The 14,503-nt window shown below is 45.9% G+C and overlaps 1 protein-coding gene across 1 annotated transcript in view; it reads left to right on the plus strand.

The window, feature by feature from the left end:
• Window positions 1-14,503, plus strand: part of msrab (methionine sulfoxide reductase Ab) — a 46,692-nt gene that overhangs the window by 13,125 nt on the left and 19,064 nt on the right. Inside the window, exon 4 of the mRNA XM_080783937.1 lies at window positions 3,203-3,307. Coding sequence (XP_080640063.1) covers window positions 3,203-3,307 — 105 coding nt within the window. The remainder of the gene's footprint in view (window positions 1-3,202; window positions 3,308-14,503) is intronic.

The raw sequence follows: 14,503 nt of genomic DNA on the forward strand, positions 1-14,503 counted from the left end.
TCAAGCCCTCTAATCAGGGAGCGGTCAGTCCTGGAACACCATGCATTGCAGGTGATTGCAATTAACGATCTGGTTAGGATAGAAAACCACCAGCATTCTCAGCTTTGTGAGTTTGAGAACCTCCGCATTAGACTCCATACTGTATCGACCAATCCAGCAAACCGCCTCGTCTGGTATGTGCTGTAGGACCTTTCATGCTGAGATCAGTGGGACAGTCAGAGGCTGGAGATGTAAGAAATGCTCATATAGAAACATAATTACAGAGAAAGAGAATGAGAGAAAGACCCAGAGACAGAGGCAGCATAGCTCTCTTTCTCTCATCCTGCTGCTTTTTCACCTTCATCTGCAGTCAACTACTCAGAATGCACTGCTCCAGATGGGCTGCGTCCCCCCCTCCCCTTCCCATGACCTACTTGTAGGGATTGGGCTCTGTGCAGCGCTGTACTGCGGCGTTTCCCAACTACCGAGGTTACTGTGTGTGTGAAGTATATATATTACGGTAAATGGCTGTGGATTGTGGACGTCAAATGGCTGTCTCCCTTCAGTGAAGGCCTGAGGTCTGCTGGCCATACTGATGGAGGACGGCAGTCTTATTTCATTCCAAATAATGATTTAATGGCTTCCGTTTGTGCACCCGTCTTGCTTTTTCAATTCCCCCGCTCCCCTCTAGGCCTAATCCCATCATTATGTTTGCAAAATGTACACACTATTAAACTATTTTCATCTATCACCTATGATACATGGAAATAGTTTTTTAGGGTGTGTCTCAGTGTCTTCATTCATTCCTTCTCTGAGTGTAAGGAGTCTTTGGCTGCTAAATCGGGTGCTTCTCCATCGCTGGAATGCAGGCTGTATGGAAGCACTAAGTTAGGGACAAAGAGAGAGGAGAGAGGAAGGACGCTTCTGGCTTGGCACGAAGACTTTCTCAGTCCAACCCTCCAAGGGCTTTGTGTGTTACCCCCTCTCTCTCTTTCTCCCTCCCTCCATCCCAACAAGTCAGAGTGGAGAAAAAGAAGGAGATGGGAGAGATGGAGAGAATCGTGAAGTGAGGGCAAAACTCTCTCACTCTCTGTGTGAGAAGGTTGTCTGTCCATTGGCTGATGGAGCGCGGGCACCGCTCCATTGGCTGTGACGGAGCAGAACTCTATGACAACACAAGGCCGAGGAACTGTCATCACAACCGGGGCCGGGCAGGACTGACCGATAGAGGGAGGGATGGATGGATGGACAGACAGACAGAATGGGGTGAGGGCAGATGATGAGGAACTGTCAACCGAGCCTGGGGCCGATGGACAGATAGATGGGCAGACAGATTGGTGAGGAAAGTAGACGAGATGGAGAAATTGTCAAGTTTATCAACTTGGGATTGAAAAGACAGACAGACAGACACTCAACTCCTTTTGTTTTCTGACCTAATGTATCCCAGTTTCAAAAAAATTATGGGCTGCATTTCTATAGCCCCTTTAAGCAGTGTGAAATGTGCAGTACATTGACACAGTGAGTCAGGGTCTTTATGCAGTGTGAAATGTGCAGTACATTGACACAGTGATTCAGGGTCTTTCTATAGCCCCTTTAAGCACTGTGAAATGTGCAGTACATTGACACAGTGATTCAGGGTCTTGTGCAGTACATTGACACAGTGAGTCAGGGTCTTTATGCAGTGTGAAATGTGCAGTACATTGACACAGTGATTCAGGGTCTTGTACAGTACATTGACACAGTGATTCAGGGTCTTGTACAGTACATTGACACAGTGATTCAGGGTCTTGTACAGTACATTGACACAGTGATTCAGGGTCTTGTACACTACATTGACACAGTGATTCAGGGTCTTGTACACTACATTGACACAGTGATTCAGGGTCTTGTACACTACATTGACACAGTGATTCAGGGTCTTGTACACTACATTGACACAGTGATTCAGGGTCTTGTACACTACATTGACACAGTGATTCAGCATCTTGCTTCAAGGACACTTCAACAAAAAGCCAGGAGGAACCGGGGATCATACAGTAGCAAATTTTGACAGTATTGTTTTCGGGGGGCATTGTACTGTACGTTAGTCTGATGTTCCGGCATATGTGGCCGGTTAAGACTCACCCGTGGCGTCCGCGTGTGTTTAGGTTAGGTTAAGGGTTTGGGGTAGGGGGTCGGACTATTGCGTGTGGCATGCTTGTGTATACATCAGATTTGGTGTTGTTTTGCATATACCGTAAATGTATCAGCTGAACACAAGACTGTTGGGGTGTGTGTGTGTGTGTGTGTGTGTGTGTGTGTGTGTGTGTGTGTGTGTGTGTGTGTGTGTGTGTGTGTGTGTGTGTGTGTGTGTGTGTGTGTGTGTGTGTGTGTGTGTGTGTGTGTGTGTGTGTGTGTGTGTGTGTGTGTGTGTGTGTGTGTGTGTGTGTGTGTGTGTGTGTGTGTGTGTGTGTGTGTGTGTGTGTGCGTGAGACCTTGAGCGGGCCCCAATCTCAGGATGCCTGGAGGCAGCTTTTTGAAGCTTTGGGGTCCTGGCAGCTGCAGGCATGAGCGAGGTGCCCCTAACTGTGCCTGTGTGCTTTTGGCAACTTCCTCCAAAAGTTATCTTCTTTGTCTCTCGTTAACCCTGTATTATACAATCTTGTTCAATGGTGGCGATGCAACACGTCGTGAGCTTGCTTTTAACAAAGTCATGTCCAGCCCCACACACACTTTTGATATCCCACACACTCAAAACATCATTTGTCTCAGTGCTTGAGTCCAAACAAGCCCTAAATGTACGGAATATAGGCAATATGAGCTTATTCACAACATTGATCACTTTCCTGATTCAGTTCATAATCGCCCACTCTCTACAGAATTCTGTGTTTTGTCTACAGGTATATGTCCCCATACTGGAAACTAATGAATGTTTATGTTTGAAAAGTTTCACCTTTTTTTTAAACTGAAAACAGGGCCGCCACGGTTATGTGGTGAATGACTTTGATTGAGCTGTCAGTAATTCTTCTGCCTGCTACTCTGCAACATTTATGATGAAAACATGAAGGAGAGGAGTAGAGAGAATGAGAGCAAGAAACCGCCATGACATCAAGATGCTGTTGAAATATTCAAAGCGAAACTTAAAATGCACATGATTTCAACTTGATCAAAGGAAATTTCTCTGTGTGTGTGTGTGTGTGTGTGCGTGCGTGCGTGCGTGCGTGTGTGTGCGTGACTCTTGTAGGTCTCACAGGTCACACTGAAGTGGTGAGGGTGGTCTTTTCTCCTGAAGAAGTCAGCCTTGAGGAGCTGTTTAAGGTCTTCTGGGAGAGCCACGACCCTACACAAGGTACAGTAGCAATGCACACGTGTACACACACATGCACATGCTTGCACACACACATGCACACACGTGTACACAGTCACGCATACACACACACACACACACACACACACATCCATATTCTCAAACAAAACCTGTCCCGAGGGACACAAGGTGTATTAGAGCAGAAGGATGATGCTCGGAGTCAGGTGTGTGTGTGTGTGTGTGTGTGTGTGTGTGTGTGTGTGTGTGTGTGTGTGTGTGTGTGTGTGTGTGTGTGTGTGTGTGTGTGTGTGTGTGTGTGTGTGTGTGTGTGTGTGTGTGTGTGTGTGTGTGTGTGTGTGTGTGTGTGTGTGTGTGTGTGTGTGTGTGTGTGTGTGTGTGTGTGTGTGTGTGTGTGTGTGTGTGTGTGTGTGTGTGTGTGTGTGTGTGTGCGTGGTGAGCGTGGTGAGCGAGAGGTCTCCTGGGTGTAAGTCATTGCCAGACAGTGGTAATGTGTCTGAGATCCAACCATCCATGGAGAGACGCACCAGTTCGCTGTATGTTCAGGCTCTAAAGCTGTAAAGAGTAAACCCTGTCTACGTTTGAACGTCTGTACCATGACGCATGTTTCCTTGTATGGTCAAGAGGCTATAGATGGTCAATTTTGGTAAAATATGTTAATTTGACTCTGGGAGTGTGCACCTTGTGTAGCTGCCGGAAATCTACTGCTCTGTGACTGTTCAAATAGTCTCAGGTGTTGTCAATAAAGATATCGCTAAATCTATTCTAACACAATGACATGCTACAAAGTGCATATTTGAGTGAGTGAGTGTCTCCGTTGTGTATCTGGAAAACCATCTAACCTAACGCCATTTTCAGCACACACCGAATATGAACGCAAGTACTGCACCGTCAACACAACTACACAACACCATCGCAGCTACAGTACACAACACAACATTAACACAACTACACAACACCAGCACGGCATCAACACAATATACACAAACCAACACAATTGTGTACACATGTCTTAGACCAGGCAACATCTAGCGCACGCACATGCAGACATGCATGCACGCGCGCGCGCGCACACACACACACACACACACAAAACATATTTTTCACATTCTAATCAAAGTTTTTATAGTTTACCTTTTTTCCATGGTATAGGTTAGCTGTGCACAACGTTTGAATGCTTTTTATTCTTTTTAGCAGCACCTGCTTCACAGTCACACACACATTCATTCACACCTGGGAGCTGCCCCGTACCACAGGCTTATAGGAGCAGCTCCACTGGAGCAGTTAATGTATGCAATATGCTCCAAAAACACATGGCTGTTTATGTGCCACTGTTAATGCTAGTACTACAATTTACATCAGATAGGCAAAAAAATAAATGCCTTCATATTTATCGCCCATTTGAAAATATTTTACTTTCAAATCGAACAGGATGGCTCTCCCTTTTTTTATTCCTTGGCAGTATCCGGTAGTTATTTCAGATTACCCTAATGTGTCGACTCGTGGGATCTTGCGAAAGTAGGATAAAAGGTACAAAAGAAAACCATGCGAAACCCAATAACCTAATATTTGACCCAGTTCTGATTGGGACACGTGGTGTATGGGTGTACCATAACATAGCAGTGAGTCAGTCACAGAGAATTCCATCTTGTCCAGCTAAGATTTTAGTTTCTAAAGTTGCAGGCATGACATATTTACCTTCCATTGCTTGCCTTTTGACCTACTGTATGTAAAAAAAGAAAAAAAACCTCTGTTCTGCATTTAACAGACCTCAATTCAAACTTGTAGAAGTACCAATATCAACGTGCTAGGTGTCTTATTACTCAGCATACACACAAACCGTTATTCATCCGTAGATTGGTATAGGATAGTGGTGACTGGATATGGATATTGTTAGCTATACACAACAAAGGTCCAGCTGAGGCCTGTAGCACCTGTCCTCCAGTACAGTACATTGATATGATGAAGCCACATGAAACATGATGTAGGATGAGGGAGTTATGTTTGTGGTCAATAATAATTGGTGCAAATATTATAGGAAGGAAGAATTAACGCTATTTCCAATTTACGGTTCCGTTTGGAACAATTACTGTAAATTATGTTTCCGTTTTCTTTCCTGCTCCTTGTAAAATATCATTTGGTTACAGTTTTTGAGTGCATGGCTTTCCGAAATTACATCCTAGGCCAGCCAAGTCTATGGACTTTTAATGTTTGTTTAAGGCAGTTCTGATGTAATTGTTGGGGCAGTGACAACGTAAGACGTCGTCTGGCTGATATAAATATTGCCCTCACTGTCGCCCCTCACTTCACACAAGTTTTTTTTTCGAGGGGCAATAGCCCCTCCCATGTTCAGCTTTTAGTGTATGTAACCCAAATTTTGTCCCAACACAAACATAATATGCCATTGACAATGAATGGGCAATTTTGAGTGTTTGTGTAAACACAAACATTGCGGAACACAAACATTGATGACGAAGATGAGGGCGCAAATTGTGATTGGCCGGAATGAGATGATGTATGATGGTGTACGATGATAAGAGCGCCCCTCACTTCACACGGGTGTGATTTTTGTTCCTCAAACCGGTTTTGAGAAGTGCTCACTCACACAGAACAGAACAGAACAGAACAGAGAGGTGGTGCAGGGGGGGTTGCATGATGAACTGCACAGAGAGACACAGGGGAGGAGGGTGAGTTGGATCAAAGATTCATAGGCCCGACCTCCAGCCTTCAAACACACACACACACACACACACACAAACGCTTGCACACACGTCGCACACACACACACTCCAGAGACCGACATTGCCCCCTCCACGTCAGCGGCGTTGCATCAATGTTGCTCGCTCTCTCGTATATCAGCGATACTCGGTCTCTCGTGCGCTCGCTGGTGTGTGACCTAAATATAAATGTCACCCATGTTAGTGCTTGTACTGCCAATGCTGCTACCCAGCAGTACACTCATGCAACCCCACCCCACCCGTCTTCTGCGCTGAAGCATTTGACGGCCTACACAGTGAAATCCGCAGTGTTAATTTATTCATTCAGGGTTAGTTTGGGGAATAACTTGGGGACATGCCACACCAACATTACGCTGCTTCTACCTGTATGAGCGAGTGACAAACAAAACCCTCTTGGTTCTTTTGTACAATATGTAACCAATGTGAGCTCGTTGATCTGCCTTTTTCAAAAGATTTGTATACATTTAATTTGAAATAGGACATTCTGCATAATGCCTATAGTTTCTACTTTCACTACTTCAAGTACATTTTGATATCAATGCTATTGTACTTGAACTCAAGTACATTTTGATATCAATGCTATTGTACTTGAACTCAAGTACATTTTGATATCAATGCTATTGTACTTGAACTCAAGTACATTTTGAATTCCGGGCTTTCACTGCCCATGCTTTTGTTTGGAGGTGGCTTCAGGAAGATGGAGGCACAGGTGTATAGAAGGCCGCAGTCAAGGACTGACCCCCCCCCCCCCCCCCCCCGCCCTTGAACCACGTCATTCCACTCCCAGTTAGCCTCTCCTGTTCACTGTGGGCAAGGGCACAGCCTCTTCGTTACCATGCGGCGAAGGCATGGGCGGACCTCCGGTCGGCCTGCCGCAGGGTGAAGGCACCGAGGCCGAAAGAGTAGTCATGCATTTCCCCTGACTCACCGCCTCGTCTCCTCCCATGTTTTATTAATAGCGTGCAGCTTATTGTCCGTGCTCGCCTGTAGTTGTCAGGTGCATTCTTTTTCCTCTTCCTTTTTTTCGGGTATATACGGACGAAAAGAGAACGGGCCATCTGCGTTCCAAAATGAATGAATCCACGAGTTGTTCTTTTACCCCATAGTGTCGTTATTAAAACCTTAAATGTGAATCCTCCTCGCCGCTTCTGTTCTCATCTTCAACGCTGACTTGGGGTTCACGCGCAGGCAGAAATTCCTCTGATTTGACAAATGTGGCGTAGAGTGGTGGAAACGGGCCCGCTGGCTGTGCCTTCACGCGTGCTTAAGCTGCAATTTATTCTGTCCACCTAGGAGCCAAGGCGTGAAAGAGAATGGAGAAATTAAGGAGATTCACTCGTATTCTTCTTTTTTTTTACTGCACAGATTCAGCTTCACATGAGAGCTCAGCCTATATGGAGTGGAGCCCAGACACATTGTGTATTCATTTCCTATCCGTGCATGCACGTCGTACACACAGGGAGAGTTTGTACATTATGTTTGAGTGCTCACTGAAATATTACGTACCGATTGATGCATATTCATTCAAATACGCAATTCCTTCAGTTCTATTTGTGTGTGTGCTCGTGTGTGTGTGTGTGTGTGTGTGTGTGTGTGTGTGCGTGCACGCGCGTGTGTGCGTGAGTGCGCTCGTGTGCTTGCGTGCGTGCTCGCGTGATTTGAAATCCGTGCATCTCTGCTTTGCCTTAGTTCAAAAGGGTTTAGTCCCGACAACGTGATGTCGGGCTGTGTCGGCTCCACCAATCCCAGCCTGGATAGCAACATTAGCAACCAATCAGAAACGCCCAGCAGCCTCTGCCTTGTGCCCTCTTTCCATATTCAGCAACACTAGTCTCAATCTGCTGGCTTCCCTGGGATGTTGCATAAAGACCCCCCCCCCCCCCCAACACACACACACACACACACACACACACACTCTCAACATTCACACAAATTATATGTTTCTGTTCTGCCTACGCCACAATGGCGCTTCGATACGGCACGGTCACGTGTAAGACTTTAAGTGACAACACCATGGCACCATCAATGCCTCACAAAAGTTCTGTCTCTTCGTCTCTGGGAAGTTGGAAACAGAAACTTGAGAGTTTTATTCGCTTATAATCACTCGACGCGTGCCATAGCTCGCCTGGCTCCCCCGTATAGCTCCGCGGGTTGATCCGCACACATTTTGCATACCACAATTGGGCACAAAATTGTTCAATATGCATACCCGTGGATGGGTAGACTCAAGGCTGTCCGCAGTTGGCACGAGCATAGGCACAGACCGACGTTGCACATCACTGACATGCACACACGTATTGTGCCCACAGTATTGTATCGGCAGGTCGGTTGGATACTTCCTCATTTAAGAGGCCCTCGGCTCTGCACCCCACCCCCACCTCTGTCCCCCTCCTCGAGTACCCCCGTCACATCATTCCCTCTGCTGTCCCCCTATCCTATACCCCACAACCCCCCGCTCTGTCCCCCTTAGTTCCTTTTCCCAGTGGACCCCCAGGCTGTCTCCCCCCCCTCCTGTCTGTCTGGAGGGATAAGAGCATCTTATCGGCCTCCTTCCGTTCCTCACCAACCCCTCCGCATATTCACCTCTCCTCGCCGCCTTCCACCCAACCCCTCTAATCTTCCCCCCTTCGTCACTTCTCTCTCACACCGTATGTATGCCCACCTCCTCACTTGTCACCCCTATGCCCACCTCCTCACTTGTCACCCCGCTCTCTTTTTTTTCGTGTCTTTACTGTTCCATCTCCCTGGCGTTCTCCTGTACTCTCGGTTTCTTGTCGCTGTCATTACGGCCATCACTCCATCCCGTTCCCCCCCTCGTTCGGTTCTCTGTTCGCCCCCCCCCCCCCCCCCCCCCCCCCCCCCTATTTCTTTCCCTTTCACCCCTGTTTCACCCTCGTACTCTTTTTGCGGGGGAGCGAGAGAGAGTGAGTGTGTGTGTGTGTGAGAGAGAGAGAGATGGAGAGAGTCAGAGAGGCCCAGAGCCTGTCAGCACATCCGCAGAGCAACGCTGTGAGTCGACCGCTCCCCCAGGCCATCCCCTCGTCACACATACACACATACACACACACACACACACACACACACACACACACACATGCATTCGCTCCTCTTTTATCTCTTAGTCATTCTCTCCGCTCCTCATCCTCATCCTCCCTTCCCCCTCTCTCCTTTTGCCCCACACCCCCTCCTCCATCCCCCTCCTCACCAGCTCTTCATCTTAACAACCTAGGTCCCCCCCCGTCTTTGTCTCCTCTCCTCTCCTCTCCTCTCCTCTCCTCTCCTCTCCTCTCCTCTCCTCTCCTCTCCTCTCCTCTTTTTTGAGGCCATGCAGTATTTATGGCGTAGGTTGCTGATGCTGCGTCAGTGAACAGGCATCACAGAGGCGTACGCCGGCACGTGCGCGCGCAAAGGCAGGCGCACACCTAAAATGGCCGACAGGGTCTGTCCTCGGTTGATAACACGTGTGTGCACACACAGCGTGCACACGCAGCGTGCACACGCGTGCTTGCTGCTGTAGAATGCATGTGGCTGAATTGAAACGTACCAGCAATGTCGGATAGATTCTTTATTTTTATCCATAATCTACAATTCTATAATTCTACATGAAGAAACGTAATTGCATACCTCTATATCATTATCTGCAGATACCATGATTTATTATACGTTGTGCTGTTTGGTGATAGTGGGAATAGTGGAACCTCTTCAACCTTTTTACATTTTATTTGCACATATTGTACTTGCACTGTGTGTACTGTATATACTCTTTGAAATCATGAAAATGAATTAATATTCTGTACACTCCCCAGTGCTGCTAAAAGGTATACTTACTGTGTCTTGACTTCTGTACTTAGTATTTTGCGTCTCATGTGCAGTATTCTGATCTTGTTGTATTGTTAACAGATCATAACACACCAGCACTGCCATCACGGCTCCTTCTTGTACGAGTGAGTGACAGAGAAACCCTCTGGAATCGTTCTTAAAATACTATTTACGTACAGTACACAAAATGGGCCTGACACGACACATCTTCGTCATACAGTATCGTGATATGCCAAAACAGACATTCATATAGCTGTCAGGCTCGTGTCTCTGCAGTTCACCTTTTCTTAAAATGAATACCCTACTAAACATTGTGACACATTCTGAACATTCTTTTACTTTTTTTTAAGTAAAAGTGGTAGAGTACGTGTTTTTTTTTTTAAACAAAAAGTGTTTTTAAAGAGGTTAAATCACTATATTCTGATAGTAATCATTGCTATAGAGTGTTTGTTCAGTAATATGGGGTCTCCCTGTCTCTCCAGCTATTAAATAAACAGAAAATACATTTTCAGGTAGTTGACAAAATTCCAGACAATCAGGAGAGAGTATCTATTTATGAGCTTTATCTTTATAGTGTTCCAGTTCCAATTCTCTGCCCATTTCTTTGTGCCATCACTTACAATTCCACTTGTTTAATCTGTACCCTGACTGCGTTCTTTATCCTCATTTGATAGAGTTGGTATCCCAGTTTCGGTTTCTGAAAATGCATTTTCTGTTTCATAAAAGGCTGGAGAGACATTGGAGACTCCTGTTACTGAACAAACACTAGTCTATAGCAATGAGTACTATCACAATATAGAGTTTTCTAACACTTATTATAATCAAAGAAAATCACCTACACTACCTTTTAAGTCTTTATGAGAGAACTTGTGTGACAAAATTATAACTACATTGGATCCATTGCTACACGTTTATGTGCATGCAAGGTTTCTAAGTGACAGCAAGCATGAGTTGTATTTGAGTTGTATTTGGTGCGCCGGGCACATACAATGGGGAAAAAAGAGAGACATCGCTGGTTCTGTCTTCATCTGATAGGCCGTGCTAGTGGCCGTCTCGTCTCGCCTCTTGACAACTGAACAAATGAACATGAATATTCCTTCATATAATATCATCAGCCCAGCTGGCTTCAGGCACACGCCAATTCCCTCTTGGGGTACCCCCCTCCCAGTGTCACCACATCCCTCATTTTAGGGGCACCCCTCCTATCTAAAGGCGACCCCCTTAGGAGGTGACCTTGACCCTTCACCTTTGGACCCCTGCACCCCCACATCACCCTTCCTCTCACCCAGCCCCCTTTTTTCCGTGCTCTTCGGTTGGCTGAGAATGGCATGCCCATTACCAGGTGTCACTTATTACACCCTCACACACGCTGACAGCTCTAATTTATGGAGATTGCGTGGCTCGTGGCGTGTGGCGCGTGGCGTGTGGATGCCGGGTTGGGGGTGGATTTCTGTGTGTCTGCGCATACACGTTGGATGATCCTACTAGCCACTTTCACCCTGGCGTCCGTTGTTTTTGGCCGTGTCATTATTAGGCAAACATTGTTCACAATCTTTGCACAATTTGTCCAAAATGGCAAGCGTGGCATATAAGCGAGTCACAACGCGCCGTGAGTTTGTACATACAGTAGATAGATAGGCTATTTTTTGTTATTGTCACAAATTGTGGGTGACACTGGCATACGGCTACGTATAAAATGGGGCTTAACTGGTTACGTTTTCCGGGAGACGATTTGCATGCATTGGCCTAAATCTTCACGCTTTTGTGTATTTCTGCATGTATTATGTGCATATGTACATGAGCACATGCATGCATTGTGGAGGGATGGATGTGGATTGTGGGGAAAGGAAAGACTACCTACAGGGCAAATGAAAGAAAAGAGAAGTGAAAGCAAAGTGAGGGCAAAGAGAGAAGAAGAGAGTCAAATGGATTATACTATAGCAGGGTTAGGCCCCAACCTGAGCTGGCTTGATTAGAGACAGATACCCCAGACTTGACAGTTTGAATAACAATGTCCGTCTGATGGAACACACACACACGCACACACACACACACACACACACGCACACACACACACACGCACACGCACACGCACACGCACACGCACACGCACACACACACAGAGGCAAGCTGAAAATCCACAGCTCTTTCAGGGTGTCGAAAATTGTCATTTGAATGCTGGCAAATTGAGTTGACATCACAAAATGTATTCCTAAAGGACATATTTTGAAGAATCTTATACCGCCTGCGCGGTTATTGCATAAAAGTTGGCTGCCCGTAAATTGAACTCGCCACAGAATACTACTGAGGTTATTCAATGTTCCATTGTTTATTTAGTGACTTTTAGAGAGTATGTGACACTTTTTATATTTTTTTGAATTATTGAACAACAGCCAGTAGATGCTATTTATGTTGGGGGCAACATGGCCTCATGAATTTATTTGGGAAGGACACACATGGCGTATCGCTCTTGTAATTAATGAGTTCTACGCCAATCAGACCGTTCAGACAAATTGAAACACCTGTGTTGGTCCTCAACAAGGCAGGTGTAGGACTACATTTGAAACTCATGAATAGCAGATGTACAAGCTCGTACATGAGCTCATAACGTACAATAAAGTTCGCAGCGTGTCACTTCGTGCCGTGCTGCTAGCTTGTAGACCTGCTATTTCTGAATGGCCCAACGCTATCTAATCTAAAATGTCACACTGGCTGCTTTCCCAGGTTATAATGGGTTAAATTGTCTTACCTCAAAGCGGTAGGTTTGCTGAGCGAGGTGGCGGCGGCGTCACTGTTATTATAAATGTTAGCCATTTTCTTAATGATTACGTCACCGACGGGACGGTAGGCGCTGGCCGGAGCAATATCTTGAGCCGACAAACCGGAGAATGTCGACCACAATGTCACACCACTGCTGCTGCTGCTGCGGCGCTCAGCTGCACGCACACACGCTCTGCGCACGCAGACCTACACACACTTAGCACATGCACATGTTTACATTACTTAGAAGATGACATATAGAAGTGTGCACAAGCACACGTACAAGGGTGAACATCTGAAAGCAAATTGGGCCACTCCCTCTCACTGATTTGCCTGGTGTTTGACGACGTGTGTGTAATGAATTTATTTACATTCATAGTATGTTTAGTTGGACTTGCTTAGGTGTGCATGTGTTTGTATATCTATGTGTGCATGCCTAGCGTGCATGCACTAGTGCTTGTGTGTGCGCACGCACGTGCGCATGTGCGTGTGTCCAGTGAGGTTGATCCCAGGCAGCTCGCTGCTCTGCCTGTTTCCAGCGCGTCAGGAGCAGCTTACATAAGAACAGGGCAAAAATAGCAGCCGAGAGAGAGAGGGGAGTGGAGGAGAGGACTGTGCTGGCACGCACACAGCCGGAGCGGGACCGCGGGGCACGCTACAGTATAATCACACTCATGACACTGAGAGAGAGGAAAGACCCATTACAGCCATACTTGCTTGATCATGGTTTAGTGTTTTTTCTGTGTGTCTTTTTACACTTTCCCTGTACTGCTTCGGAGACTAAATCATAGAAAATGATGGAGATAGCATGTGACTGCGGTGAAATCCTCAGGCCTATGAGTGCACAGTGGTTATCAAATCAAATGGTCTCTGTGTTATATGTATAAATTAATATCTATTCATAAATCAATAGATTTTTTACTGTGTATCAGGATATCAACAGAATATATACTGTATAGACACGTGGATATACCAATGGTAATCACTTATTTGTGAGGTAGCAGGAATTGGGCACCATGCACCCCTCTCTTTCTGTCTCTCTGTCTTGACTATAAGGCAGTGAGTGTACTACTGTCTCTGTCTCTCTCTGTCTCTGTCTCTCTGTCTTGACTATAAGGCAGTGTACTACTGTCTCTGTCTCTCTCTATGTCTCTGTCTCTCTGTCTTGACTATAAGGCAGTGTACTACTGTCTCTGTCTCTCTCTATGTCTCTATCTCTCAGTCCTGAATGTGAAGCAGCGTAGTACTGTCTCTGTCTCTCTCTATTCAGGTTGAAGTACTGAATACATGAAAGACGGTGGAAGGAGAGATTTGTCAGTGTTCAGCCGGTGTGTTCTCGTTCCTTTTAGAGGATTATATGGGTGCAGAAATAGCACCAGCATATAAACGCCAATGTGTCTAATTAATTATTTAATTATTTTGTTGCACTCAGTGTAATTTGAATTAGAGTGTCGGAGTGTCGGAATTAGAGTGTCGGCTAAATGTGAAATTGCAAAAGTGTAAGCAGAGCAAACAACCAAATGCAATCAAAACCATGTGAAAAGTCAACATTTATGCAAATGTATAACTATACTATATAATTATAATGACACTGCCTTGATTGTGGAAGGCTTTGGTACTTCTTTCTTGGCAATGTAATAATTGATTTTACATGATTAACATGTCTTTCGCGCCAAAATTATGGCGAGTATAATTATTTAGTCTGATATAAAGGACAGTTTTGAGAGAAAACGAAGCATGACTGAAGCATGAAAAAAGGGAGCATAGGGAGTAGGCACCGCGGACGAGACGGGAATCAAACCCAGGGGCATGGCAGTGACGCGGCTGGCCCAGTCCACTTTCACATCTGTTCCAATGCCACAGGCTGTTGACCTCTTTAAAGCCTATATACTTGGTTGACCGG

The sequence above is a fragment of the Protomyctophum bolini genome (genome assembly GCF_963924005.1).
Source record: "Protomyctophum bolini genome assembly, chromosome: 15".
Classification (NCBI taxonomy): Eukaryota; Metazoa; Chordata; class Actinopteri; order Myctophiformes; family Myctophidae; genus Protomyctophum; species Protomyctophum bolini.